Source organism: Thunnus thynnus, chromosome 11 (assembly GCF_963924715.1).
Source record: "Thunnus thynnus chromosome 11, fThuThy2.1, whole genome shotgun sequence".
Lineage (NCBI taxonomy): Eukaryota > Metazoa > Chordata > Actinopteri > Scombriformes > Scombridae > Thunnus > Thunnus thynnus.
The window spans coordinates 9,776,822-9,804,075 of NC_089527.1; the positions used below are offsets into that span (position 1 = coordinate 9,776,822).

The 27,254-nt window shown below is 39.7% G+C and overlaps 2 protein-coding genes across 5 annotated transcripts; one reads left to right on the forward strand and one right to left on the reverse strand.

Annotated features, from left to right (window-relative positions):
* Positions 1–837: 837 nt before the first annotated feature.
* Positions 838–20,418, reverse strand: traf3ip1 (TNF receptor-associated factor 3 interacting protein 1). 3 transcript variants are annotated; one of them, XM_067603117.1, is made up of 17 exons: positions 20,146–20,418; positions 17,997–18,065; positions 15,808–15,969; positions 14,613–14,741; positions 13,968–14,390; positions 13,812–13,886; positions 13,306–13,329; positions 12,334–12,409; positions 11,913–11,933; positions 11,407–11,494; positions 10,326–10,418; positions 10,021–10,156; positions 9,901–9,937; positions 9,703–9,779; positions 4,095–4,312; positions 3,725–3,891; positions 838–3,626 (listed from the first exon to the last, which is right to left on the reverse strand). In XM_067603117.1, exons 1-16 carry the CDS (start codon positions 20,266–20,268, stop codon positions 3,726–3,728), a joined length of 1,917 nt encoding a protein of 638 aa, XP_067459218.1. In that variant the 5' UTR covers positions 20,269–20,418; the 3' UTR covers positions 838–3,626; position 3,725. The 3 variants fall into 3 exon arrangements, with proteins under 3 accessions (XP_067459218.1, XP_067459216.1, XP_067459219.1); XM_067603115.1 differs by having other exon boundaries at positions 838–3,891; XM_067603118.1 differs by lacking the exon at positions 13,306–13,329 and having other exon boundaries at positions 838–3,891.
* Positions 20,419–20,755: 337 nt separating this feature from the next.
* Positions 20,756–26,580, forward strand: agr1 (anterior gradient 1). Of its 2 annotated transcripts, XM_067603119.1 has the most exons (8): positions 20,756–21,381; positions 22,029–22,147; positions 22,246–22,309; positions 22,896–22,948; positions 23,678–23,754; positions 24,061–24,124; positions 24,765–24,848; positions 26,456–26,580. In XM_067603119.1, exons 2-8 carry the CDS (start codon positions 22,051–22,053, stop codon positions 26,503–26,505), a joined length of 489 nt encoding a protein of 162 aa, XP_067459220.1. In that variant the 5' UTR covers positions 20,756–21,381; positions 22,029–22,050; the 3' UTR covers positions 26,506–26,580. The 2 variants fall into 2 exon arrangements, with proteins under 2 accessions (XP_067459220.1, XP_067459221.1); XM_067603120.1 differs by lacking the exon at positions 20,756–21,381 and having other exon boundaries at positions 21,738–22,147.
* The last annotated feature ends 674 nt before the right edge of the window (positions 26,581–27,254 follow it).

Below are 27,254 nucleotides of genomic sequence, written 5' to 3' on the forward strand. Positions count from 1 at the left end.
CCGATCCAAACTCTATCCCTGTATTATATCCACACAAAGTGTAGTTAATTGTCAAGATTAAAGTCGGATTCAAGATAAAAGATTAAAGGATTAGTGAGTTACTAAAGACCACGGACGTGAAAATGAAAGTCACTCATTAGCAGCATGAACCATTGTGAAACTGAAAGGACAAAATCAATTCAGGCTTCTTTTTTTTTAATAGTGAAGAGGCAGCCATGTCTTTAAGTCACTTCTTCTTTGCAGAACCACAAATGCAGATGGACAATGGAGCTGTCCTTTCCATGGACTGCGCTCTAGTCGTGTTTTTTAATCCACCTGTTGAGACAGGGGGCCAGCGTCTTTGCTGAAAGCAGGTGTCCGTGCCTTCTGCATGGGGCCTTTTAGCTAAATCGCTGACTTGCGTCACAAATGCTCTGTCCAAATCTTGCTTAATAGCTTCTAAAGGGGCTTTTTTTTTAATACATTCTGTGTGTGTGCGTGTTGCAGCTGTTTTGTGGTGTGCCAGAGAAAAGTTGCTCCTAATGTTTCTTGAGGATCTTGAAAAGAACATTAAATGTTTTACTTCTGTCAGACTTCAAAAGAATAAAAGTCTCCTTGAGAGTGTGACTCAGCCATACCAGACTACATAATGACTTCATACGAACTCGTCAAAGTCACAAACCATTTATCATTCTGTTCATAATGTAAGTCGACTGCAGTCCATACCTCTCATTATGTTGCCATTATATGGTTTAATTGACTTTGAGTCTGTAGCTTTCACTAAACGGCACTCAGAAAAAGTTGCTACTCGGCTTTGACTCTTTAAAAAAAAAAAAAAACAAGACAAGGAGACAAATATTTATTGCAATGTAACCGTTTATTTCACTCCACTACAAAATTATATAATTTGAACTATGATACAATCTCCACATATACATAATGTACAGTTTAAAGTGAAACTGAGGATATGATACAAATAGTTTACAGTGTAAATAATCCCGTCATATAAAGACATACGCATGAAGTTTCAGGTTCTCACGTTCCAGGATAAATTTAGATTTTTCAATAGGTTACTGTTCACATTTATATTTGATAGACTGAATATAATACTGACATGAAAACTGAGTAAAATCAGACTAAATGATATAACATTTTGACTGTTGAATCCTCAAAGTGAATTACTCTCAATTAGATCTGTCAGATGAACAGTATTAACATAAATATTTCTCACTGAAGTCATGTAGTGGTCCCTTTTTTTTAAAATATCAGCGTCATTTCACTTCTTTCCTGTAGCCGTTGATGCCCATAAACAGTCTAAACAAACAATATCTGCCAATCAGAAGCCATACATTTCTATCATGTCTATCTGTATTTATTTATGACCATCGTCATAAATAATTCAGGCTTCTACAACCAATTTACAAATTATATCATCCATTAAATATCTAAAGCAAAGATTACAGAACTGATTTATGTTTTCAGCACAGACATTTAGTCACCTATCCGTGACAATGACAGAGAGAATGGAAATGGGAAACATATGTTTTGATGGTCTACGGAGAAAAGGGGAGCAGTCTCTACAGTATTTATGGTCATCACATTTATAAAAAGTGAAGGTAGTTTTGATACAACTAGAATTACTGGGCATTATGATAAAAATAAGCATTTAAAATAATGGATTACATTTGTAAATCCAATCTGGAAGTCACAGCAAGTGTTTTTTTGAAATTATTTTCTGTAAACACAGGAAGTCTTCTATGTCTTCTGGAAGGCAAACATGCAGTAAAAACAAACATGTAGCTACTGCATGTGTATAATGTAAAGTTTAATTGCTATTATTGTATTTAATTCAGGGTGATATAGGCCACTGAGGATGGATGACTCCTCTGCTCTTCTTCTGTTATTTGTATTTCATTCATACGAGGACTTCGAGGAGATTTTGAGGGACAGTGGTTTAGTCTCACATCTCTATTCTCAAGTCTCCTACTACAGTTATCAGTCCAGTATTGCTTCATATTATCACGTTCGCTCTGTCTAGAAAGCACAACTTTTAAAGTCCAACTGAAATCACATTTAGTCATCCCTTTTTTGCTGTAGAAAAAAATGTGTTTTTTTAAAAATGTATTAATAGTCTATTATTAAAAGGAAGAAAAAAAAGGTCTTTGGGGAAACATCAGAAATTCTCCTTTTCATTTCAATCAGACTTTCAAGAAAAGGAGGCGGTAAGATTTTACCTTATTTCTTCTTCATTTAAAGGTAGAGTCATTCTGGAGAAAGATTGTTGATATTTCAACTAAACAACCAGACAAATACACCCCTTCAGAAGCTCCGCCTCCCCCAAATTCATGGACATGCATTGCCATGGCGACAACCAAAAGAGAAATATGGCGGTATCCAGGGCGATGCGTCAGCTGTAGAGTCACTTCTTTCTCCAGAATCACTGACTCTACCATTAAAAAATTTAAAGTTCACACACAAAGTTTCCATCTAACCAAACATTGTGTATCCATCACAAAAAAACAGAACAGTTTGGCAAATCCTGCAGTACAAATCGAGTGGCGGGACCTCCACGACGGTGGCTATCCTGTACGTCACCTCAAGGACAATAGATACAAGCTTACTTTTCCCTGAAAGTACATAATATTACTGTGCCTACGTTATGTTTTATAAGATAAGTATAAGAGAGAGAAGGAAAAAATTCTAACACTGCTTTGTTGCCAAAAAGCTTTCTACACGCAAAAGGTACCTCTCCTACTCAAAGTGCTGCGGTGCTTCAAAAGTGGAACAGTGAATGAAACGTATAGATAAACTGCGAGTATTGCTGTGAAAAATAGCTAAAGGGCAGGTTGGGTTAAGTAGCTTGAAAGAAAAAAAGGTTTGGAAGATCAGTATGGCATGAAAAAGGTCCCAAAACAAATTCAAACCTACCACAGTGATACACATTTCAGTCAACTAGGCCACCAGGACCCCGCACATATGTAGATTTCTCCAGTCAAGACCTAGAGAATGTATTTGAACTTTCCTCCTGTGTTCAACCAGCTGCAGGTGCCACAAGAATATTTTTTTAATGTTTGATTGGATTAGTCTGCTTACTACTCCAATCAAACTGCACGTTCTATTCACTGCGGCAGCAAAGTTCAAAGTCCTCACGACCAGGAAAAATAACACGAGGCAACACACAAGACAAAAAAAAAAGGTGTGCCACACTCCCACAGAAACTTGGTCCAAACATGTTAATTATTTTTCATTTTGGAATGTGTAGGGCTTTTGATGAACTGACCACGCGTTAAATACGACTTCAAAGTCAAGAGTTGTGCACTGACTCATTCTGCAAAGGCACCGTTATAGAAAAGGGGTAAAAGACAGGGTTGGTTAGTGTTCAGCGCTGGGGGGATTTTTTTTTATTTATTCATCTATTTATGTCAGTCACAGCAGTTGATACATCTCTAACGTCACTATGCACTTTTTCCACTTCATCAGCCAGAATAGCGCTACACCTCCAGACCATCGTATGGAAGCTGTTATTCGCCAAAATCTGACTGATGATGTTTATTTCCCAGTTTGGGTGTGCATGTATATGTTTGGGTCCATCTCCTGTTCTGACAAAACCCCCCCTGAAAGTGCAGTGTTGTTCCAGCCTACGTCATCTGCAAGAAAAATGGTCTTACTGAATTATTCTGAAGTTCACCCCTACATCTTCAGTGCATTTATAGAAAAGTTTATGTTTCTAGGTCTCGTTTCTCACGTCAGGTTCTGGAAGAGAAGTTGATTCCGGTTACCATCTTCTGGATCTTTTCTTCATTCTTCAGTATGTTGGATCTTACGGCACAAATCTTGTCCTGCTGGTCCTTGATCAGCTGCTCCAGCTCAGCTAGTTCTGCCTTGAGAGGCTCCACCGCCCGGTCTGTCGCTCTACGGCAAACACAAGCAAACAAAAAAAGATAATCAATGAAATTAAATGATCTGAAAACAACTTGAAATAGCAGTACACTTGGCTGCTGATAAGAAAATTTAGTCATATGATAATGTGCACTAGTGTAGGAATTAAAATACACTTAACATGTGACTTTAAGGGTGTTCTGTGTGAGTACGAGTGTGTGCGTGTGCCCTCCCACCTCTGCTCTTGCAGCAAGGCCTGCGCATGTTCCTTGTTCTCCCGCCGCCAGGTGTGCAATTCAGCTTGCATGGCATCCATATCCTCCTGGATATAGTCCATGATCTTACCCAAAGGCAGGGTGCTGCGACACACCGTCTGGATGGATGAGCGGAGCCGCTCGATCTCCCGCGTCACCAGGTCCCGCTCTTTCTTCCGTGCTGCTTCAGACACCAAGTTCTGGATATGGAGGTGGTAAAGAGAATAGAGGAGGTTTGGGAGGTGAAAACAATGGAGACTTCAACATGTAAAGCTGACAAAAGTCAAAAAGAAATTCTGGGAGCGTGCCGGCATTTAAGGAATGATTAACATCAACTCATTTTAACTCCATAAGCAGGTTCTTTTCATCAAAGTTGTAACAGGCAAAGAAAGAAACAAAAACGGTAACACAGCACTGCATCAAACAGCTCTAAGAACACGCACAAAAATCACTTGTGTGTCCCTAGACCAAAACATAATAAACTCTCTTTAGGAATTCTACCTTTGCCAGCGAAGTCTCAAATGCCCAGAACCAGAGCAAGGCTGCATTTAGTGGTTTAGGATTTCAAGGCTAAAAATGTTAGGCAGGAATCCTACCAACCTAGCTGTATATATAAAGATCAAAAGTGTGGCTGAATTGTGTTGGTTAACGTAGGGGGACTGGCTGACTGGCTGGTGAAGGCCTCTTCTGTATGGTGTGTGGTTGAGAGGAGGGGGGGGGGGTTCACTATATCCCAATTACACTCAGTCTCTTGATGGCAAAAAGGAGGGGAAGGTATCAGGGAAGGACCTCCCTTGGCAGGGAGCAAACCCAAGGATGTTTGCTCAGCTGGGCTTCGCAAGGCCTCTAGACTGTGGAAGAGCGTGTGTATATGTGTGTGTGTGTGTGTAATGAGAAAGCACTCGGCGTTGCAACCCTAAAGCCACACACACACACACACTCATGCAGACATAAAGACACGCATTTACACACACACATACACACACACTCAAACACCAACCAGAGGTTCAGGCGAAGTATACAGTGGATACACACAGCCCCCACCTGCACTCTTGGTCTTTGTCTTGTTTATTTTAGTAACAGGCTGTGGCAGTGGGGTTATTTTACTACAGTATTGAATAACAACTACTACACTTATACCTCCTTTCAAGTTCAGCTCTCTGCCCAATTCATGCTATTTGGCTACACAGATGGGAACACCTGTCTTTAGAAGGCATCAGTAATCATACTTGCGACTCGTAAACTAAATGACAGCTTCCTCCTCAAAACACACGATCTGTCAAACAGTCTGCTCGGGTAGTGGGCTACATATGCTTAGTATAGGTGGCGCATATAGCGTTTGACTTATCAAGCCATCTCTTTAAACAAACCCAACAGCTCAGTAATTACGATTTTGAAAGGCGACTTGACTAGACAAGACCACACTGCAGCAATGACATCAAACATCATTGTTTGCCACCATTTCTTGTCGGGACGCGAGTACAGATTTCTGACAACTTTTTCTTTCTTTGTTACCCATTTGTGGTGGTTAAAGAGTGTGAGGGTTGAAACGCCTTGGCCCAGCAGTCCCCCGACAAGGTGGGTGGCTTTGCACTGGGCGCTGTGAACCCTGCAGCTAGACAAACACTCTATGGCTCATTCAACCTGCCTGGCTGCGGTTTGGTCTGCGTAGCCTTAGACAGGACCCGTGGCTTCATTCTATTTGCCGTCCCTTTGCTACCTCAGCCCCCCCCCCCTCTCATTCTCTGTTGGAAAATAAAAAACTTGGCGTGAAAACATGACCCTTGCTTCGGGCGCACTCTGTCCGGGTGGACATAAATCACTGCTTTATGGAGGTCTCTGTCAGGGTCTACGAGACCCTTGTGCTCCTAGTTTTCCTTTTTCTCACCCAGATCACAGAACAATATTTAGATGTGGTGACCGCAGGGGAGTGGGAGGTTAAAAAAAAAAAAAAAAGGGGGAAGGGGGGGCATGTTTTCCTATTGTCTCAGACAGTGATGAAATCCCCAGGCGAGAGGGAAGATACCGCCTCAAGCTGGTGCTAGAAAGGACATGTCTGAGTGTTTTATACCTACAGTTTCATCTTGTAGATCGAGTTATAGCCATCCTGTGAAGGTGCATGTTTGACATTTGAATCTTGTTTTCATCAGAATTTATCCTTTTGCTTGACTGCAAAACTCTTGTTGAGTTGAATTACATGCTTTTTTTTACTACAAACTCAGTTCTTGATCTTTCAGAGAGGGGAAAACTCATGGGCATACTGTAACCATGCAACTGAACATTAAAATTGGAAATTCACCCCGTGATCAAATGCCTAATCAGCTCAATTAGGACATACATGCAAAAACGTGATTCATGGGCTGCTTAGAGAGATTTTCAGAGAAGGGAGAAAAGCTCTTCCAAGTAACCTCTGACAAGAAAAGCTTGCATGCATAGAACCTGTCGTGGTGCAGCAACTTCTATGGTTTCATTAACTAGGAAAATAATAAGTTAGACTCCTGTTGTCTTGTTGATGGTGAGAGACCAGCTTCCTCATTCATTTATCCATTTCTCACTGTTCATTTATCTGCTTCAATTAGCTAAGAACAAGGGGAAGAGAGACAAATGTACAAACCTCTTATTAGAGCAACTCTGCCCACGATCAAGGTGAGTCAAGTTAAGGTTATGAGAGCAAACTCAGATGTCAGTCACTCAAGACTGTCAGTCTTTATTAACGAAGTGAACTGCTCTCCAATCAACACTAACAAAAATGTGGAAGAAAAAGATTTCTTTCAAAACATATTATAGATCATTGAAGACCCAATATAACAACTTCAGGGCTTCTGGCTACAAATGTTCACTTGGAGACAGTGAAGTACACCCTGATGGTTTTTACAGTTTGTTCCTTCAGAAGATCTTAAAAGTGAGCCAGGGAGGGACGTGTAGGATGTAAACTGGCTCTAGATGTTGTTTATGGGCTTCCTCACCATTTTTTTCATAAAAAGCCATTTAAAAGTCTAGCTAGATCATAAAAATAGCTGGGAGTCAGTGAGGTGAGGAGGAAAACCTTGGGTCAAGGAGGTTACAGGATGTTGTTACAAGGTCACTGTAGCCCCTTAGGGAGACAACTGAGATCACCACCCTGGGGTGAACAGAGTAGAAACCTCCAACAGATAGTAGGTAGTTCAACATTCAAAAGTTTTCAGGACTTTCTAGGAGAGACATAGCAGTTTTGAAGGGTTTGAAGATTTGACTTCTGATCAAAACCAAAATATAACATCAAGGTTGAGGGCTGGCCTGATAACAGACTGTGGCAGCTTAAGGTAGGCACTCCTCATAAACCTGACCAAATTCCAACAAGTCAATATGACCTCTACAAAAGCAATATGACTAATGGAATGCCATGGGGTCATTTCCTTATGTTTCCACAAAAAAGCCTGGATGTTTATGAAGACACAGGGGTCTGCAGAGAGGAGTATTTATTTTCTTGACAATTCTGCAGAGAGTATTCTGGCCCTTCTCCTTCGTGACTCTCACTCAACAGCCATCCATTTGTATGCCACAGGGTTTATTTATACATTACAAACCTTCATCAAGGCTAATTTGATGGGGGTAAAGTAGTGGGGGGAAAAGAGTACACAAAAATTCTTATGAAAACGCAGCTGCTGCAAGGGGCAGATTCTGTCCAAATAAAAAGAGAAGTATCTTGGAATAATATACAATGCTGCTGAGGGGTTAGGAGGAAGGTCATCCTCATAAATATACAGCAAATTCTTTGGTCACACACACTGTGGTGGGACATGGAAAAATACAATCATTTGACTGTTCAAGACTCCCTTTTATTTACATCAGAACTGCAATGGAGCAGGTAGGCACTGGCATTAACAAAAGCAAAATTAATTTCAGAATGACAAAGAACAGAAATAACAATGGGGATAACATAAAGACTGGATTTTCATAAAAATATACAAATGGTCCAGAGGTCAATATTTTTGTACTGAACATGATCTTAAATCAGAAGGGTTTGTGACTCATTCAGACAATGTTTTAAACATCAGTGTTTAAAAAAGAAATGAATTGTGGCAGCTGAAATTTCAAACCTGTCGTACCACGTAGAATGAGGAAGCTCAATATTTACATTTTTGACTCTGCGTGTTTTAGCGTGATTACAAGGAAAAAAAAAAAAAAACAACTCCATTAAGCTGACCTCTCCACCCTTTCATGTCAGGAAGGAAGTCATTATAGTTCTTTATACACCTGACGAGGCAAGGCCAATAATGATGAAGGGGTTGAGTTGAACAGTTCCTATGTGCAGACATACTTGCTTTAAGCTTCCCCTTGCAAACCATACAGGATACCCTGAAATGAAGGTTTGGAACCCTTGAAACCTGAGTAGGCTGTATTAAGAAAATTAGGATCAAACCTACAAGGTTATGCTCATGTTACACAAAGAACTCTGCTATTTTGGCTGTTTTTCCTGTGGTGCATGTGTGTCTTTGTGTATGTATGTTTGGTTTGACTTGAAACATGCAAAAACAACATTAAAAACGCATGTGTAAAGCTGGTTAAATGCTTGCCCTACAACTTTCTGTCGAGTTATTTCAGTTCATTGGTGGCTAAGCTGAGACAACTTCAGGTGTGAGTTACGAGGGAAGATGTCTGAGGCCGCAGTTAGGAGGGGATAGATCGGGGTGCCTTTCTGCATGAGTGACAGGCCAAAACAGTGCATCCATCAGAGTCAGGGTGGTCAGCTAGGAAGCGATGCTGGGAGAGTATGCTTCAGTGGAGAGGACCACCCAAAGCAGACAGCGTACACCATCTCACACCATGTAGTACAGACCAAACTGTAAGCTTCACACTGATTCACACTCTAAATAATGATGAAAGACTGCACTCTCTCCGTCTGATAAATAAGCTGACAAAAGGGGAATTCGTGAGCAATGACAACAATGTCTCACCTTGAAAACGCAGGTCAACTGTATAAATGTCTGACAGAAAGTCTGAATCAAAAGAGGAGATGAGAAGGTAGAAGGAACTTTACTAGAATGCCTGTCCATCATGTGCATACTGTTTTTTAAGCAGAACATTTTTTTTTCTGCAGTTCACTCGTGGGGAGGGAGTGTCAACAGTCTACAAAAGCTTGTTCCCAAGATGGCAGATACTTCTAAACTGTACACAGAACAGAGAAGTCTGTATTTCAAAAAAAAATTAAGCATATCTAAGATATTGAGCAACCCCAGAAAACAAGCTCATTTTGCTCCAGACATCTTGATGTGTATATCAATTGTGTGTGTGGTCTGTTAGAGGCCATACATGCTTGTCTGGCTATTAGCCCCTCAGCCTCACTGAAGGGAAACATTTTTGTGGTTCCAAGGCAGTGCAATTACACCTCTCCACTCCATTTGTATATCTTTCTTTTGATAACAACCAGCGTTGCACAGGGCATTTCCATGTGGTCCAAACGTTTGCCATAGGGACCAAACTTCATAGAGAGAAAGAATGTCTGATAGAACTGATGGTAAGTCTGAACATGGGCTGTGAGTCACTGATAAAGATGAGTTAAAGAGAACTGAGCTGACACTGCCCTCTAGTGGAGACAAGAAGAACATACCTGATCTTTAGATTTGGGGGAGGATGGTGACACTTCGTAGTCTTTCTTGGTCTCAAGGATCTTTTTCACAAGGCCACCTACAGTGAGAGACACAGGGAGAAGAAATGTACTACAGGGTGGCTTAATTAAGAAAGGAGAGACAATGTGTTGCCCCTTTTAAAATAAAGAGGAAATGAAAAGAGAAACATGACTGTGTACCGTGTTTCTCTTCACCGTTGAGTTCTTGTGCAGGTGCCTATAATAGAAAAGACACAGTAAACATCTCAGTCTTATGTTTCTCCATCTTTTTTAAACAACTCGCTGTTCAAAATCACTTACCACCTCCATCTCAGGAGCATCTGAAGGTGGAGGGACTGCCTCCTCCACGAGAAATTGCTCATCTTCATCCTCCTCGTCTTCGGACAGCTTCTTCCCATCCATGATGACTGGTGCGGAGGGCTTGGCACTAGACAGCCTGAAAGACACAATCAGCTAGACTCATCTCTAACTGAAATATATAATATAACATATATGGAGAGACATATTCCATCTTGTGGACACTTTAATCAAATGTAACCATTGGCTGACTGGTTAGACTCGCTCCACTTGCTTATGACATTTGTGAGTATGTGCGATGATGTCACCTCTCAGCTGGGGCCACATCAGAGTAACTCTCCTGTCTCTTAACTCGTGGAGGTGCTGGACGAGCACTGCTGGGCCGTGGTATCCGCCTGTTGCTATAGAAAGGATTGTGTCACAGAAATAAGATGTTCAACTAACAGCTGATTTAATAACTAAACATGTTTGCAAATGTACAAGTAATTTTTAGCTATTTCTCTGCTAACAGCTCTCTGCGATTCCTTTTTGAATGAGAGTTGTTCCTTGGAGCATCACAGTAATAAGACTGAAACTGCTATAACGTAGCTGCTAAACCAACCAGTTGTAACCGATTAGTCAGTTAAAGAATAGAAGGGGCCATGAATGGATTTATTGTGAATTAAGAATGAATTGCTTTATATTTTGGTTGTTTATTTGTTGTTGCACAATCATGGTGATTGATATAATCAGGTCACATGGATATGGGTGAGATGGTGGGATGCTAGATGCTAAGAAAGACAGAGAGGGTGAGTGAGTTGCCCTATTTTTTGTTGACCTGACCTGTTATTTGTCTCTGATCGCTGTGACTATTTTGAGTATATTTTCTACATGTTATACTAAGTTGATTCTTTTCATTGAGAAAAGTTATAAAACATATATTTTGATCTCAGTGAATCTTTTTGGTAGCATGTCAGACCATCAGCAAACATGGCCCTACCTCAGCCTCTCAGTGACTTCTTACTTTGTTTCCAGTAGTCGTTACATTCATACAAATTATACAAATTAAAGCAATTATTCAACTGTGTAATTTAGTGGAGTTTATCCTGGATTGGGTTCAGGAACAAAACTACTCCCAATTTTAAATAAAGCAAAATAATAGAATGTAGTGCAATAACACTCAAACTACATCCTTATAAAACCTTTACTATAATTAGCTGAATCAACATATTTTATGCTGACCGTACAATTTTGGATCATACTGTATATTGATCGGTTCTGGTCATAGTGTTTATAGGTGATATACATGCTTAAATAGTGATGGAGAGTAGTAGATTATTTTGTTAGTAAAGGATCATGTTCGATGATTACACTGTAAAAAGCTAAGTGTCGTTGTTGTCGGTAACAGACCTGGAGGCCATTTCGGATGGCACTGAGGAGCCTGCAGCGTCTCCATTTTCCAGGGGGACAGATCTCTGGGCTAACTGAGCGTCTCCGTCTGTGAAAGGACAATAATAATGACTAGTACATTACATACCCTAATTTATTTCGAGATCTGAGCAGGCAGGCTGCATCATTGTCCTGAGAGCAAACAAACATAGAAAAAAACCTCAGGAGACAGAGCCCTCTCTTCTCACCCTCTGACTCAATGTGGAGCCTGAACACAAAGGACCACTCTCAAATTTTAGGGACTTTTGTGCTTTCAGTACTGAGGTACAGCAGTTACAGGGTGTATTAAGCCAAATATGGGTAATTTGATTTACTTATGGGAGTAAAATCCCTACAATACTCTTCTTTATTGCAATGTGTGAAATCCTCAAAATGCATATTAGACCAAGTGCACCAGGTCCTCTGATCCAATTTCCCCATATTAAATTATTGTGTGAATGTTAACAAGAGAGATAGAGAACACTTACCTCCATCACTGTCAGATTCATCTGTACACAACAGACAAGGTATTGTTAGTTTCCACTCTAACACAACTGAGATTATCATTATGGCGCCATGTGACAAACTAAGTATAATAACATAAAAACAGATGAATCAACAGACCATGTGTTTTTCTTTTTAAATGTAAGTTCTATGAAGCTTTTATTGCTTCCTCCAATAGCGACCCTGATGAGTCATTCTATCTCCCACTAAAGGAGGTAGGCAATGATTTTATTAGAGTGAAGAGCAAACAGACAGCTGCCAACTCTAAAATCAATTTAGATCCACTAGAAAAGCCTCTCTGTCAAGTGTTCAGAGTGCAGTCATGAAGGTTATATTAGTAACATCTATTAACTATGTGAGATGTGTCTCATTCATAAAGGTCATTTGGCGAGGTGAGGGCTTTACCTTGACCTCCAATTTTGGGTCTCCGCCTCTGCCCTTTGGCAGATGAAGGCCGAGGTATTCTAGCTGGACTGTCAGACTGTAAGAGGAGGAAAGACAAGCAAGAAAATGAAACAACCTCAGGATAAAAATACTGAAAAGCAACACATCACTCAAGTAATTGTGTTGGGAATAGTTTGGAGAGGCAGCTATGTATGCAAACCATCAACTTACCATAATTTTCTTTGGTAAGTCTGACATATTGAGGTACCAAATAAACCTGCCAACTCATCTTTTAAACATTGCACACACACACACAGACCTCTTTGAAAAATATGAAAATTTAAATTTGTAATACAAGAGGGAAGAGAAAAGTAAAGTTGAGGGTCTAATAATACTCAGTAACTCAATAATGATACTCAGTATTGCTTCAGTCCAGTACAAATCAAACACACTAGACCTGATATTAGAAAATGAAATTTATACTGTTTAAACTACTGACAAATTTAGCCTGAAATGTCCACTAAAATACAAAAACATGTAATATTTTATACAGCAGCATTAAAGTATAGCACACAAACAAGCAGCTTCCTGTGTAAAAGCAAAATGACATGAAGCAAAATGACTGTTGTAAGAGGCAGAATCAGCATTGGAAGCTTTGATTCCAGAAATTTAATTAAAAAAATTTGATGAGTTGGAATATAAAGTTTAACAAGACAAGAGTAACAAATACTGTTGGGGTGGGTGGTTTGATTTAAAACTGAAATGCCTGTTCCAGATCTGAATAAGCAAGTTAGAGGACTTAGTTGTTCTACAGCTGGACTTATGGCGCTAAAACATATGACATATGCCATTAATAAGTCTGACAGCACACTGGCAGTGGAGATGTTAAATGCATATGGATGGCAAAGGACAAAAATGAGTACTGGATTGTAACTGCATTGTGCATTGCATTGCAAAAGCCATCTTGACTATTAAAAGAGTGTAAATTGTTACCTGGTTCTCAACTGCCTCTGCAGGCTGTACAGGCAAAGAAAACAGCATTAGGCCAAGCACTAAATAGTCACATTTATCAATTATACAGTTAATAATCTTACGTCTGTTATACGCTACAGCCCAAATTAGCACTAAACCAAGCAACCTGCCACCCCGAGACCTTTGCAGTAGTCACTACATTTGAGCACTAAAACGTCTGCAATTTGCGGGCCTAATTTTCTACTGATTGTTTCCGCAGGGTTGAATACCTCTTCATCTGAGTTTGGTTCCTTCCAAGAATAAGAGGCACAGCATTAAAAAGAAATACATTTGAATTTCTCTTGCTGTACCGTATAAAATGTCAGGTTTCATTTTTCAACATTAAACATGTATAATCAGTGATGATCTCTATGCTTCTTGACCTCACATACAGGAAACTCTGCCACACCATAATTGCAGATGAGACAACTGAACGGTTGCAAAGATAGACATATACTACCGACTTTCTGCCAAAGGACGGAACTTACCGCTGGCACAGGTTTGGCTGTTTTGCTGGGCTCTTCGGGGGAGGGTTTTTGCTGCGGTTCCTCTGATACTCTGGACTAAGCACAAGCATACACATCAAATGTAAATAATGGTATTTGTTGCTAGAAACTCAGCTGTGCACGGGTTAACTGGCGTACCTTGCTATTCCCGCTTCTGTTCCTCTCTTCGCCCTCTTTGTGTCGCTCTCTCTCTTTCCCCCGCTCTTTTTCTCTTCGTTTGTCTCTTTCCCGGTCTCTGTGAGAATCTCTGTCTCTCGTTTTTTCTCTGTCTTTGTCTCTCTCCTTGTCTCTTTCCCTCTCTCGATCCCTCTCTCTATCCTTCTCTCTGTCCTTGTCTTTTACTCGTCCTTTGTCTCTGTCCTTGTCACGCTCCCTGTCGCGGCTCTTGTCTTTTTCGCGGTCTTTGCCGTGGTCCTGTTCGCTGCGGTAGTGCTTGTCAGAGCGCTCCCTGTCATGGTGGTGCTCTTTTTCCCCGTCTCTACGTCGGCTCTCCTGCTCTTTGGGTTGGTCTGGGTCCTTCTGGTCCCGGCTCCCGCTGCGCTCTATGGTCTTTTTCTTCTCCTGGGATAGTTCATACCAACACATAGGGTGAGGATTTAATGCCAGACTCAGCTACATACTGGGAAACTCATGATTTGAACATTTCATTTTGTTTTTAAACCATGCTTGCAGCTTGAGAAGGCTAAAGGCGAACACAAACAATACAGTCCGTAACATATGTAAGATTGAGCAGCATATAACACAACCAAAATTCCATGCTTTAAATAGGCTGAGTGCTCTAACCTCTCTATCCAGGTGACGTTCCCGTCCTTCCCTATTCTCCTTGTCCTGGGACCTGGATGTGCTGGCCTTGGTCTTCATGTCCACTTTTTCTCCTGCAAGCACTCGCTTCACTGCTTCCTCACTAGACAGCTGCAGATGAAGTGGAGGAGAGCCATTCAATTTAATACGGCAATAAAATCAATGGGTAATGTTCACTGTTGTTTGAATGAGTTTTTAACATGAAAAGTGGGGTTATGCGCAGAAGAATGTTCTTCGAACAGATGTCCTGGGTTTATATTACATGTCAGCTAGCATCTGCAATTCTTAAGTGTCCTCAAGCGCTTTAACTGTAACAGTAAAAAAAGGTGCGTCTCTGTTTCGACTTGGCATTTTGACCTTCCTGTGGAGCTGGCAAACGAAAGGGTTTAATTGTGCAGCACAAAATGACACTGAGGCAACACTGTAAAAAGATATTTTTACCAGTGTTTAAATAATATTATAAAATAAAGACAATATTTACAAGAGCACAAAAAACTGCCAAAAAGCTCAGCAACAAATTCTAATTTTGGCGTTCTTTATTGGATTTATTAGCAAGCATGTAGCACATATTTGACAAGTTGCCTTGTCTGACTCAGCTTACCCGTTTATAATTATTACCGCGTACATTTGACGCACGTTAGTAACGTTCTCATGTTTTTGTTTTCATTAGTTTTGTCTCACACAAGTTGAAAAACTGAAATAAAATATCTATTATAATTATAACCAGATATGTCTTCAGAACAATGAATTAATGTCCCGAGAGATGAGAGGAATACATTCGAATCTCCAAGAATTTTCTACAGCGCATATCAAAATACAGAACATCTATCCCACAGGCACCAATTCATCTGTTTACACTTCATCTCCAGGGTCCAATTAAAATAGTTCAAAGTTCTCCCTGAGGTGGCTAGACAAGTTAGACTATGATATTTTGATTTGAAAAACAACAAACACTGTATTTTCTTTTAAGTAGTGCCAAAACTAGATCTGTGTCTGCAGCGTGACATAGAGAAACTGATCAATAAATGAATTGGAGACACTGAGGATTTGATGCATTGCCAAGCGAGTGTGAGTGTTTTCAATTTCCCATTCAGCTCTTCAGTGTGTGTGTGTGTGTGTGTGTGTGTGTGTGTGTGTGTGTGTGTGTGAGGGAGTGTGATCTCCCCAAGACACGAACCTTGTTGAGGCAGCACTTGGCCATGGCCTGCAGCAGCTCATTAGTTTTCTCAGGCTCATGGCCGGCCACAATGCGTGCTGGTTTCGCTGCGAGGGGTTCGCCACTAACCAGCATCACGACATCTATCGCTTTCTGGAGGAAGACTATCTTAGAGTCCTTGTCCTAGAAAGAAAAAAAAAGATGTTGTGATGAGCAGGAGAGTGCACCAAAGAGAGATAGAAATAGGATGTGGTTGTGGAAAGTAATGGAATTCCAGTGGGAGTTACTTTCCAACACAGCTGACAGTGGTTACACCCTTCAGATATGCATATCCTTGCAGAGCTCGACACAAGTTACTCTTAAAGTGCTAAAAGGACATTTAGCCTAACGCTTCCTGTGATCTTCTATGCAGTCACCTGGAGCATATAGTCAGAGTAGGCAGAGTACATAGTTGACATAACATAGCTGACACTGTCCAACTTGTTACAACTCTGTCATGACACCTAATTTCTCTCCTTTCTTGACCAGCGTACCTAAAGTAACACATTATATTTCACCTTTAAGTCTTGAAAATGATTTTTCTGCACAATATAAACGTAACTGAACTCCATTAAATGTTTCTGTGGTGTAATGCTTAGCTTTTCCGAACATCAAATCTAGCGATTCAAAAGGGCAAATCCTGAATCTCAAGGGACCAATGAGTAACCTGTTGGCTGTCGTAAGGCAACAGAGTGGGAAAGAGGAAATGGAAAACCTGGATTCAAAACAAGGACTCCCTTCAGAAAAGAAAGAGTAAAACAAACATCCCCTCCTCATTTGATCTAATTCTTGTGTTTTAGTCAGCATGTAAATAAAACAGACCTTATTCCAGACAAATGACGCGAGTAAGCGGTGCTTCCTGTCTATCAACCTGTTGCATCTGAGCGGCCTGCCAACTGTGTAACATAAGGATTTGTAGCTTGTGCAACCACCTGGCCCGTAACATCTAGCGGTAAGGTGTTGATCCCTTTATCTATGACATTTCTATTCAGTAACATGCTCTTGCACAAGGCCCTTCTATAGCATTAAGTACTTACATATTTTTTTATGTTTGAACCAGGAAGGCCCCTCTGTTATTCTGGCACGAGCGTTTTAGTTGTTTTGGAGCGCAGGACTAAAACCTTCGGTGAGGCAGCTTTTATCTTTTAGGCTCCGAGCCGCTGGAACAACTTGCCAGAGGATCTGAGATGTGTTGATGTCTTGAAACATAAACTTTCAACCTACCTGGTATGCATTAAGACTACCTTATGAATATGTAGGCTTAATGCGACAACTCACATCCTATGATCATTGTTCAGCATTTTTGCAATTGAGAATATAGGAGCTGATGTCTGAGAAGGCTCGTAGTCGCCAAAGCGAACCAACATTATAGGGTTACAGTAATGTTTTTATTTCCTGCTTTCTTTCATTCTGTCTGTCTGTCTCTCTCTCTGATGTAAAAAAGTCCACCCCTACTTTGAATTTGGTGATTTAAATATAAATCAAAAACAAGAGCAGGGGGAAGTAGTTTCAGTGGAACCAAAATATCAAAGCACAAACAATCCATATGTTTCAGAGAACATTTGATATATTTGTGGGATGTCTCTCTCTCTCTCTCTCTACTCAATACATGCCCACACTCAACTCACTGAACCTCTGAGATCTAAGACCTACAATGTGACAGTGTATGAAGAAAACAATGTATAAGGTAGGGTAAATTCTCCTGTAAATTGTAAGGCATTAAGTTTTGAACACCACATTAATCTGTGGTCAGCTCTGGCGTCCTTTTCTCTTACTAGACTAGCGTCCCCCTTTCCAGTATTGACTTGACGTTAGCTCTCAAACAGCACACGTGAGTTCTGACACCTTGAAAGGCGCTCTCCGTCTTTCCAGATCTTCTCACTCGATCTGTGTCAGACTGGCAGTGTGTAGGATTACCCCCCCACACACACAGAGACACCTACAGTCTTCTAGATGTAACACACTGGTGATTTCACCCACAAATAACACTGCTGCTTAGGACATACTGTAAATAAATAACCTGCACCCAAGCAAGCACATAAACAGAGACAGATGAGTATTAAGAGAAACATATTTGCCAAGTAATAGTGATGAGTTATCAGTTTTGTGCAGCAGGAGGCCGGTGGTTACACAACCAGGAAAGACAAAAGAGAAAAACAGGTGGACCTTACCTTGACATTATCTGACTTCATTTCATTCTCTCCATACAGTCCTTTCATAAAACCAGTCGTTCTGATTACCTGAAAAAAAGGAGAGAAATAAAAATTCCACACTTTCAACAGTTGTCAGACAAATTGCATCATTAACATTTTCATACTCTACCTTAAACAGCTATATCATCAGCTTTAAAGTGTCTGATGTGCACTATAAGATTTAACCACCTGTGTCAGTAGTGGATTTTTAATGCAGGCTAATATTTATTTTGATAAACTCCATTAAAAGATTAACAATATCTACGGAGTAAACTCAGCTGTTTGATAGCCAACTCCTGCGGTCAGAGACACACTGCTAATCAGAGGAAAAGAGTCACACATGCCGACACGCTTCCCTTTATCAAATATACATGTACCTGCTGTGAAATATGACTCTATCCAACAGGTGGAGAGAAGGGATGAGATCTCACTTCTGTTTAGAGAAACTTATCAGATTTTACTGTGCTTGACACCTAGCGTTAAATGAATCTGTTGCATGTGTAGGCACTTCTATTTCACCTACGTTACCTACAGCAGCCTACTGTAGTGTCAGATTTTCTCTACCAGTGTTTGTGTAATTAAATTAGAGCCGCAATCGTTAGTCAATGAATTGATTGACAGGAAATTAATCAGCAACTATTTTAATAAAAGAATATTCATTAGTCATTTTTTTTAAGTAAAAATGCCGAACATTTGCCGGTTCCAGACTCTCAAATGTGAGGATTTAATGTTTTTCTTTCTCATACATTATAAATGTATTGTCATACATTTAGTTTACCACATTACAAATCCCCTCCATGTGGTACACTAAGATAAAAACATACATGTGATAACTACGTGGTAACTGACCCTGATCTGTACCTGACCATCTCTTCACCAGAGAGTACAGATGCTGTGTGTTGCTTAATAGATCACAACTGATCACAACAATTAAATATCTTACTTCTAACTGTGGAGTTCATCACTAGGCTAGCACAAAGTCCCCCTCCAATCAAAAATGTGTTTTTCTGCTTGTTCCTACAGTTGGATGTTTGAGTTTCACTGTGCAGAATGATGTATGTGCAGAGTTTGACACTAGGAGGCTGTTTTCACATTAATCTGCTGAAAGTGGAAAGTTTCTCTGTGCTTAATGAAAATCTGATTTTTAGGAGTGGGCCTACGAGCATGATTTGTGACATCACAACTAGTCTGAAAGCCAATCCTGGTCCAATATTAAGCTCAAACAGGTGTGATGTGGAAACATGATGCCTCCAATATACAAACACTGAGAATGGAGCAGTTAAACTTTTGAAATGAAAAGTATTTGCATATTTATAGACTCAGGAACTTTTAATGTGGGAGAAGGAGTCATTTCAAGGATTTTAATGTGGTAATTACACTTTTTTAGTGGAAATCTTTAAGCTTCTAGAGCTTCAAGTGTGTCTGTAACTTCATGTATGTGTGCACTCACTTGTATTACAAGCACCTTTGACACACAAACAGAATCCAAGAACATCAACTAGATGATTCACAAATGCTCAGTAAGTAACAATATCACAAACCATAACAATTTATTATTATCAAACAGCCCAGCTGCGATAAGCTGCTCAGCATCATTGATCTCAACGTGACGGCTTCGCAGAACCAGACAAATTTAGCTGACTAAGAAGTAGTCAGTATAGAACAGCACTCAACGCCAACAACAGCGGATGAAATGTGGTTTGTTGATCCCTGTGAGGGCTCAGGTCATGCCTAGCAACGAGACGACGCTATGGGCATAACTTAGCTGGCGTTAGCTGTCTAGCAATATCAGCATCTAATTGCTAGTGAGCTTTAGCCATTCTCTGTTTGGTTGAATGTTGACCCAAGTGGTGAAACTGCTCGGGCAATTTCATTCTTTCTTGTGCTAACCATTCCACGGCCTGAGAAACGCTGTTAATATTAGCTAAGTTATAACTTACTTGGTTCGCTAAGTTGATGCTAACCTTAGCGTATTAGCTGGCTAGCTTACTTGGCTCTGTTTTTAAATGACATAGCGTTAACGCTGCGTCACTTTGGCGTTGGCCTTTTCATGAATGTGAGCAAAATAGGCTATGACAGTGCTAGTCAGCTTGCTAACGTTACTGTAACATTAGCAGATCAGTCTCACCTCACTGAAGATGTCGTGGAGGTATCGAAACGGCGGCTTGCTTAGCAGTTTCTCCGTGAGAGGAGGTTTCTTTATCACTTTTCCCAGCGTGTCCTGGGTCTTTTTCACCACTGCCCCATTCATGGCAGCAGTCTTAAGTAACGTTGAGTTGTTAAAATGCAGAGGAGAAATCAAAAACTTAATACGGAGTGGAAAAAAACACTTGGTGGCTCTGTCGGTTGGTTGCTATGTCAATATTCAGCAATCCCACAGTGCATCATTAATGGAGACTGCGCCTGCGCTGAGGGCTTACTGTTGCTAAGCACCGCTTGTGTCCATAGCAACAGCTAACAATCTGCAATATAGACATAGATAGATAGATAGATAGATAGATAGATAGATAGATAGATAGATAGATAGATAGATAGATAGATTAGAGTACAATTACTAGAGGTATTAGTGGGGAAATAGTGTTATGTGTTTTTGTCATTAGGTGATTCTATATAAAACAACAATGCAAAGTCCAGCCTACTTGCTTTTTTACTATACAGAACAAGTTAAATGTAGGCCCTATATCTATCTGCAGTACATACATTTAAAATAAAGATATTAACTATAATGTATTCATTATTTTTATTTAATGTACTTCTATTTATTTTGTCTTGTTTTTTTTTTTGGCTGTGAGGTATTCGGGTCAGCAATCCTATTATTAAGGAGGCCAACAGTAGTTTAGGGTAGGGTTTAGGGGATGTATGATGTACAGTAGGTGTGAGATGTGTGCAACAGTGTATTGCTGAGCCCTCTAGTGGTGTGTTGCTAATGTAACTTGATTGATAAGCCTGCATCAGATACTCTTACTACAACCCCATCCCAACCCCATCGCTTTTTCACAAATTAAACTGTGGATGCAGATCAGATTAAGATTTCCTTATTGTCATTTCTCAACACTCACATACATTGAAATGAAATTTATCCTCTGCATTTGACCCATCCTATACACTAGGAGCAGTGCAGCGCCCTGGGACCAACTCCAGATCTTTTTGCCAGTTCCAGTGGTCGGGGGCACCGTCAGGAGTATTAACCCGTTACCCATACATGTCTTTGATGGTGGGAGGAAGCTGGAGTACCCTGCAGAAACCCATGCAAACACAGGGAAAACATGCAAACTCCACACAGAAAAGACCTGGGACAGCCAGGATATGAACCCAGGACCTCCTTGCTGTGAGCCACTGTGCCACCCTTATATCACTTTTATAGGTAACATCACCTAAGATTTTTTTTAAAAATTTTGTTTCGACATATTGTGATATCAAAAAGTTGTAAAAGAGTGGCTGTTCAATGATGGCCAACCTAGTATCCACAATTCATGCATATCAGCGAGTAATAGGTCACCTTTATTTATAGCATACTACTTTGATATACCTGTTTGGTGAGTTCAGTTAAAAAAAAAAAAAACAGGTACATAAGGGGAAGTGCAGATGCTTGTTGCTTCATGCTGTCAAGGTAAGACTATATGACTACTATGTAACTTTACGAGGCAGAAATACTTTTCTATAAAAATAAGTATTTTCATAATAGCTGGATGGCCCCTATAGTTTAAAGCTTATTAATGAACATGTTGTAATGTTTTGATCCTCCTTTGTAACATGAATATGATTCTAAAAACACATTAATGTGTAAATAATAAGTTTTAGGAATTGTATCTTAATTGCTTCTTTGACGCTGCTGCTGCTGCAGATGTAGTCATTTGAATCCTTGTCGAGCTTGTTTGGTGGGTCAGTGTTACAGAGGAAAACATGGACTTCAGATATCTGTACAGCGTGCCCATTAGCAAGTGCAACCAGTGATTACAGTGGGTCAAAAACCGAATTTCACTCCGATCTAATTGCCAGCTGTCATTGCAGCTCTCTAAATGGACAGGAAGTGATGCTTCGTTGGGTGTTGTTTGCTTTGATCTTCGTTATCTGTGCCGGCGCCGGAGAACAGAAAAAAAAGAAAGTGAAGCCTAAGTCCCTTGCAAGAGGTAGGTGATCCTCACTGAAATTTATTTTTGCTTATCACTGAAGTGATTTAGTCAATATAATAGAAACTTTTTGACTTTACTGCTGTTCTGTCCTGCAGGATGGGGTGATGATATTAGTTGGGTCCAGAACTATGAAGAGGGCCTGTCAAAGATGGTCAAGAGGTAAAACTCTGCACCTTGATAACAGCCTAAAATCTTTGTGTATTCTGTTTAGATATGAGTTTTGAGCCTATCAGGTGACACACATATGAATTACTGTCCTCTGATTACACAGACAGCAGAGAGTTATCACTTATAGATGCATACTTCTGTCCAATCATGGATACTTTTTAAAGTTTTGATCATTATCATTCATTGATAGATTTATCAGCAACAGTTTAAAAGGACATTGTTAAGTGCCTCTTATATATGCTGTATCTTGTTGTTCTTATTGCTTTAAATACCATATTCATGGTGAATATTCATCAATACATGATTATGTGGCTTGCTAGTTCTAGTTGAGGTTAAAATATTGTGTTGTATAATGGAGAAATACATCTGTGTGCTCCTCTAATGGAATACAGCTCCATTACTGTCCCATAAAAGCAAAAACATTGCATTTTATTTGTCATTATTCTTAAGACATCTAGCAAGAGGCATTCGGATCTCTCTGGGATTATGTTGTGCAAGACTGCATTCACACCCGTCATTGTGCTTATTGTGTTGAGGAATGTGTTGAGTTGTTTCTCTGTGGTTTTGTTTCGCACAGTCAGAAGCCTCTGATGGTCATCCATCATCAAGCGAACTGCCCATACAGTCAAGGTACTGGAGAAACTCTTATTATTATTACTGCTGCAAAAATGTTGAATGTGAAAATATAGACTTTCACATCTCACAGTGTCCTTCTCACCCAGACTTGGGCTTAGTTTCATGGGGAAAACAATGGGCGCATACCTCAGTACCTGCCAAGTAGGCATTGACAGGTTACAATTATATTCATTAATCACTCAGCTGGTTTCCTGAGAGTGAGCTTGATAGAAGTCTCCAACGTCATTTCTTAACACATAAACAATAAAGATCACCTGCAGGGCAAAAGTCTGGCTTTTACTTTTGGCTTTTGTCTGGTTTGAAGGGGGAAAAAAGCTGAATATTTTACAGCCTGCCCTTGAACGCTTGAACATGCATTGCTTCATTTGATTGTGAAATGACTAAAGCCTATCATTACTCTCACTCTGTTTGTTACGTTTCATCCATTTATACCTTATTAGATTGTGTAATGACAGGAGAGACAGACCTGACTAGTCTGTAGGGACCAGCTGCTAAACTTGTTCTGTTTCTGTGAAAAAGTTTAGTGCAGTTTATGAGTTCATGAACACTATGTGAGATAAATGAAAATGCTTGCACATGTGCTCCTTTTTTTAAAAAAAACTCTCTAGGTTGCAGGAATTCATTTATTGTTTGGGAACAATATAGTGCTATGACGCAAGCTCTATAGAAACATATTTTAAATCTTAATTGTAGTGATGAAACTAAACAGAATCATTTCAACAGCACTGAAGAAGGCGTTTGTCGCTGACGAGTCCATCCAGAAAATGGCCGAGGAAGATTTCATCATGCTCAACGTGGTGGTAATAAAACATCAGTCATGTATGAAGAAACCTACAGTGTAATACAGTGTGTGAATATAGAAATAACATATAAGAAATAGCAGTGATTAAGGATAGAATAGCAATGTAATGACATAAGATAGCTGGATAAACTGTATATGGACTCCCTTGGTACAAGCAGAAGGCATTTCAACAAGCATCCTGGCACCTTCTTTTGGTTTTGAGCATTATTGTTTAGCACTGTGTAAATTGACATGCAATATTTAATTGTTAAATATTTAAAGGTTATTACTGTTGTAGTCATGTTCTTCTTCTTCTTCTCTTTAGCAAGAGACTGCAGACAAGAATCTGGCTCCGGATGGCTACTACGTTCCTAGAATCCTCTTTGTTGGTAAATACTTACACAATTCATCATAATCTAATCAATGTGTAGTCTAATAGGACAATTCATTGAAAATTTTAATTTCCTTCATGGTCCACTGAGATGTGAGACTCAGAGGATAGTTAATAAGATTTACTCTTTGACTGTCTGCCATCTTTCTTTCTGTCTACCAACTCAAACCCCGGGACTGATTTTTGCATTTTTTGGGGACTCTTACACTAGATATCATGTATTTTTTTAGCAGAATAAGGATTCAAGCATGTTGGATGGCATAGCTATGGTGCTGAAGAGCAGGAGAGGAGTAAACGCTGTCAGTAATTCTGTAGTTATGTATTTTTAATGATGGTGTGAGAAGTGTTGGAGAAATGAGGACTGGATATTTTGTGTTTCACTCAGTCCTAAATAAGTACTTACTGGACTGTGAGACGTCAACGTATGATTCCTCACTGAACTGACATCTGTCATCTGTTTATTCCTCTTTCTCTCTCTCACCTCCTCGCTCTCTCTCTTTCTCTTTGTCAGTTTTCACTATTGCATTTTTTGAGAACTGTTACAGAAATGCAATCAGCTTAAAATAAATAAAGAGCAGTAACAGTTATAATGTGCGTTGCTCTCTTCAGCTCTGTATGTGTGTCATGCTTTTCTGCAGATCCATCTAGGACTGTGCGGGCAGACATTGTAGGGAGGTACAGCAACCGCCTCTACACCTACGAGCCCGGTGACATGGCATATTGTGAGTGACTGTCCTCTCTAATGACAGTTTTGGGGGGAGGAAGGGAAAGAGGGAGAGTGCAGCACACCTCACCTGTCAGCAGCCTGAAGACAGACTGAAGCCCTACTGTTCTTAATCTTCATCTTCCTCCTTCAATATTTTGACAGAAATGACAAACTGTGTTTTTTTTTTCGATGGGTCTGACAGAGAGAATGGTTCGTTTCATATGGATGTTAGTGAGGGACTTTTCCAGGTTTCAGGTTAAAGCAGGAGGACCGTTGAGGAGGTGGGAGTCACAGAAATGTTTTTGAGGCAGAAATAATTATCACTGAACATAATATTTACAAAATCACACACACATCAGACTGTATCACAAAATACATGGTTTATATTTTACATTAAGTATGATTTTGTCTTTTAAACTGAGCCAAACTCTTCTTTTAAAGCACCAATCTGTGATATTCCACATAAATGTGACGTGTTTTTATTCTTGATACATTTTGTGTTTGTCAACTGATTATAATTGAAAATATAGTCCTTTAACTAGAGCAGGAAACATTATATATATATATATATTATAAACATTAACAGCTTTAATTGCTGTTAAGTGTTGCTTGGTGATGTTTTTTTGGTGCTTGGTGAGGTATCTGAGGAATGCAAGTTATCTTAACATGTTGATAGCTGGTTGTTGTTATAGACAGAAGTGAATATAACTTATATTGTTGTGTTGTTGTATCTATGGTGAATATGAGCCGTTACTATCAGGATGAAGATACAGGGTACCACCTCTCTGCAGATGCTCAGAGATCCCATAACCTCTAGTATCACTCTGTTAAACTATTGTGATACGATAGTTCTCTCACTTGCACTATGTTGTAGTTTATTTGATTTTTGATTGTTGATGATGTTGTTGTGGTAGAGCACTATGCGGTCTTTGTAGAATTAAGCACAAAAGGAATTTTTAAAAGGATAATAAACTAAACTAGATCAGCCCCCTCACTATCTATCCTTCAAATTTCACCTTTGTACTTTGAACCGTTTACACTGTAGAATCACTTTTATATGAAATCTGGGGGAAAAATAGTAATAATAATAATAATAATACAGGAAAGAACCCAGAAAAAAACTGCAAAACAACCAGCATCATTGGTGCTTGGACCTTGAACTAGCTTAACTTAGATGCTGGAACACAATGTTGAGCCTCCTCAGTGCCGTGGGGGGCCCACCTGATGACCCTGCAGACATGCCCTCTTGTAGACTCACACACAAATTCATATTGAAACCATGTTCCTTTATTGGGTGAGACAGGTCAAGGGACATGAATCATGAAAAGCTCTCATGCCAGAGGGGTTGCTAATTAGAGCTATTGGTAAGATAAGTGGAACTAGATTAACAGTGATGGTGGCTGGACCACTGAGCACGCCATGACATTCAGATGCCTATATATAGATATAAGGATGAGTCGAGCCGCTGAGTATCTGCTCTTTGCTTGGGTCAGGGGAGGATTTTAAGGTGGTATGTTAGGTCAGGGCTAGAGAGTAGCACAGCCTGATACCCACTGCAGAGCTTAGTGATAGATCAAAACATCTTTTAACTTTATTCATATTTGTCCTCTCTTTTTTCAACAGTGGCCACAAACATGAAGAAAGCCAAAGTCCTGTGGCACTCAGAACTCTAACATGATGATCAGTCTGATGTCTGACATCCTCCACACATGCAGAAATGTTTACATCTTGTTCAGAGCTCAATAAAAACCAAAATAAGTGAATAGAAAGTGTCAGTTTCCTTTAAATCATATTAATTGCACTAATAGAATCTGGAGAATCTTGAAGCTTGTATACAGAACAATTTTTAACTCTGTTAGTTGTTTAGTTTAACACAATTCTGCAATCCTTAAAAAACAAACCATTTAAAAACACTTTCATTGTTGGTTCTATACATCTGCCTCTTTTTGTGGTCAAAATCACAATCACACTGAAGCTGCAATGGCAGAAAATACAATCTAAATATATTTTTAAAGAGAGTATGAATACCATTTTACATGTAATGGCATTACTGTATGTGACCACTAGGTGGCTGTATAATACAGTTGCCTAAAGTCTAAGTGGTGTATGAGTCTTTCCACTGAAATCCTATTTAAATTACATCATAAGATGTTAATTACAGCATTCTCTGGGTTTGATTTCATACACTTGATCATATTTGGGGCATTAGCAAAGGAAATGTTACCATATGTAATTACATACATGACATATACAATACACACTGTAATATCCTTTTAATCATCCTTTTATTGTACATTTTACGTGTGTTTAACGTCTCCTGCAAGAGGAGCTTCTCTCCTTGAAGCTTTAAAGTCACCATGTTGGTGAGAATGTAGTTGTTACTTGATCTATAGTCCCTGGGTAGCTTCCCAATGAGGTGAGT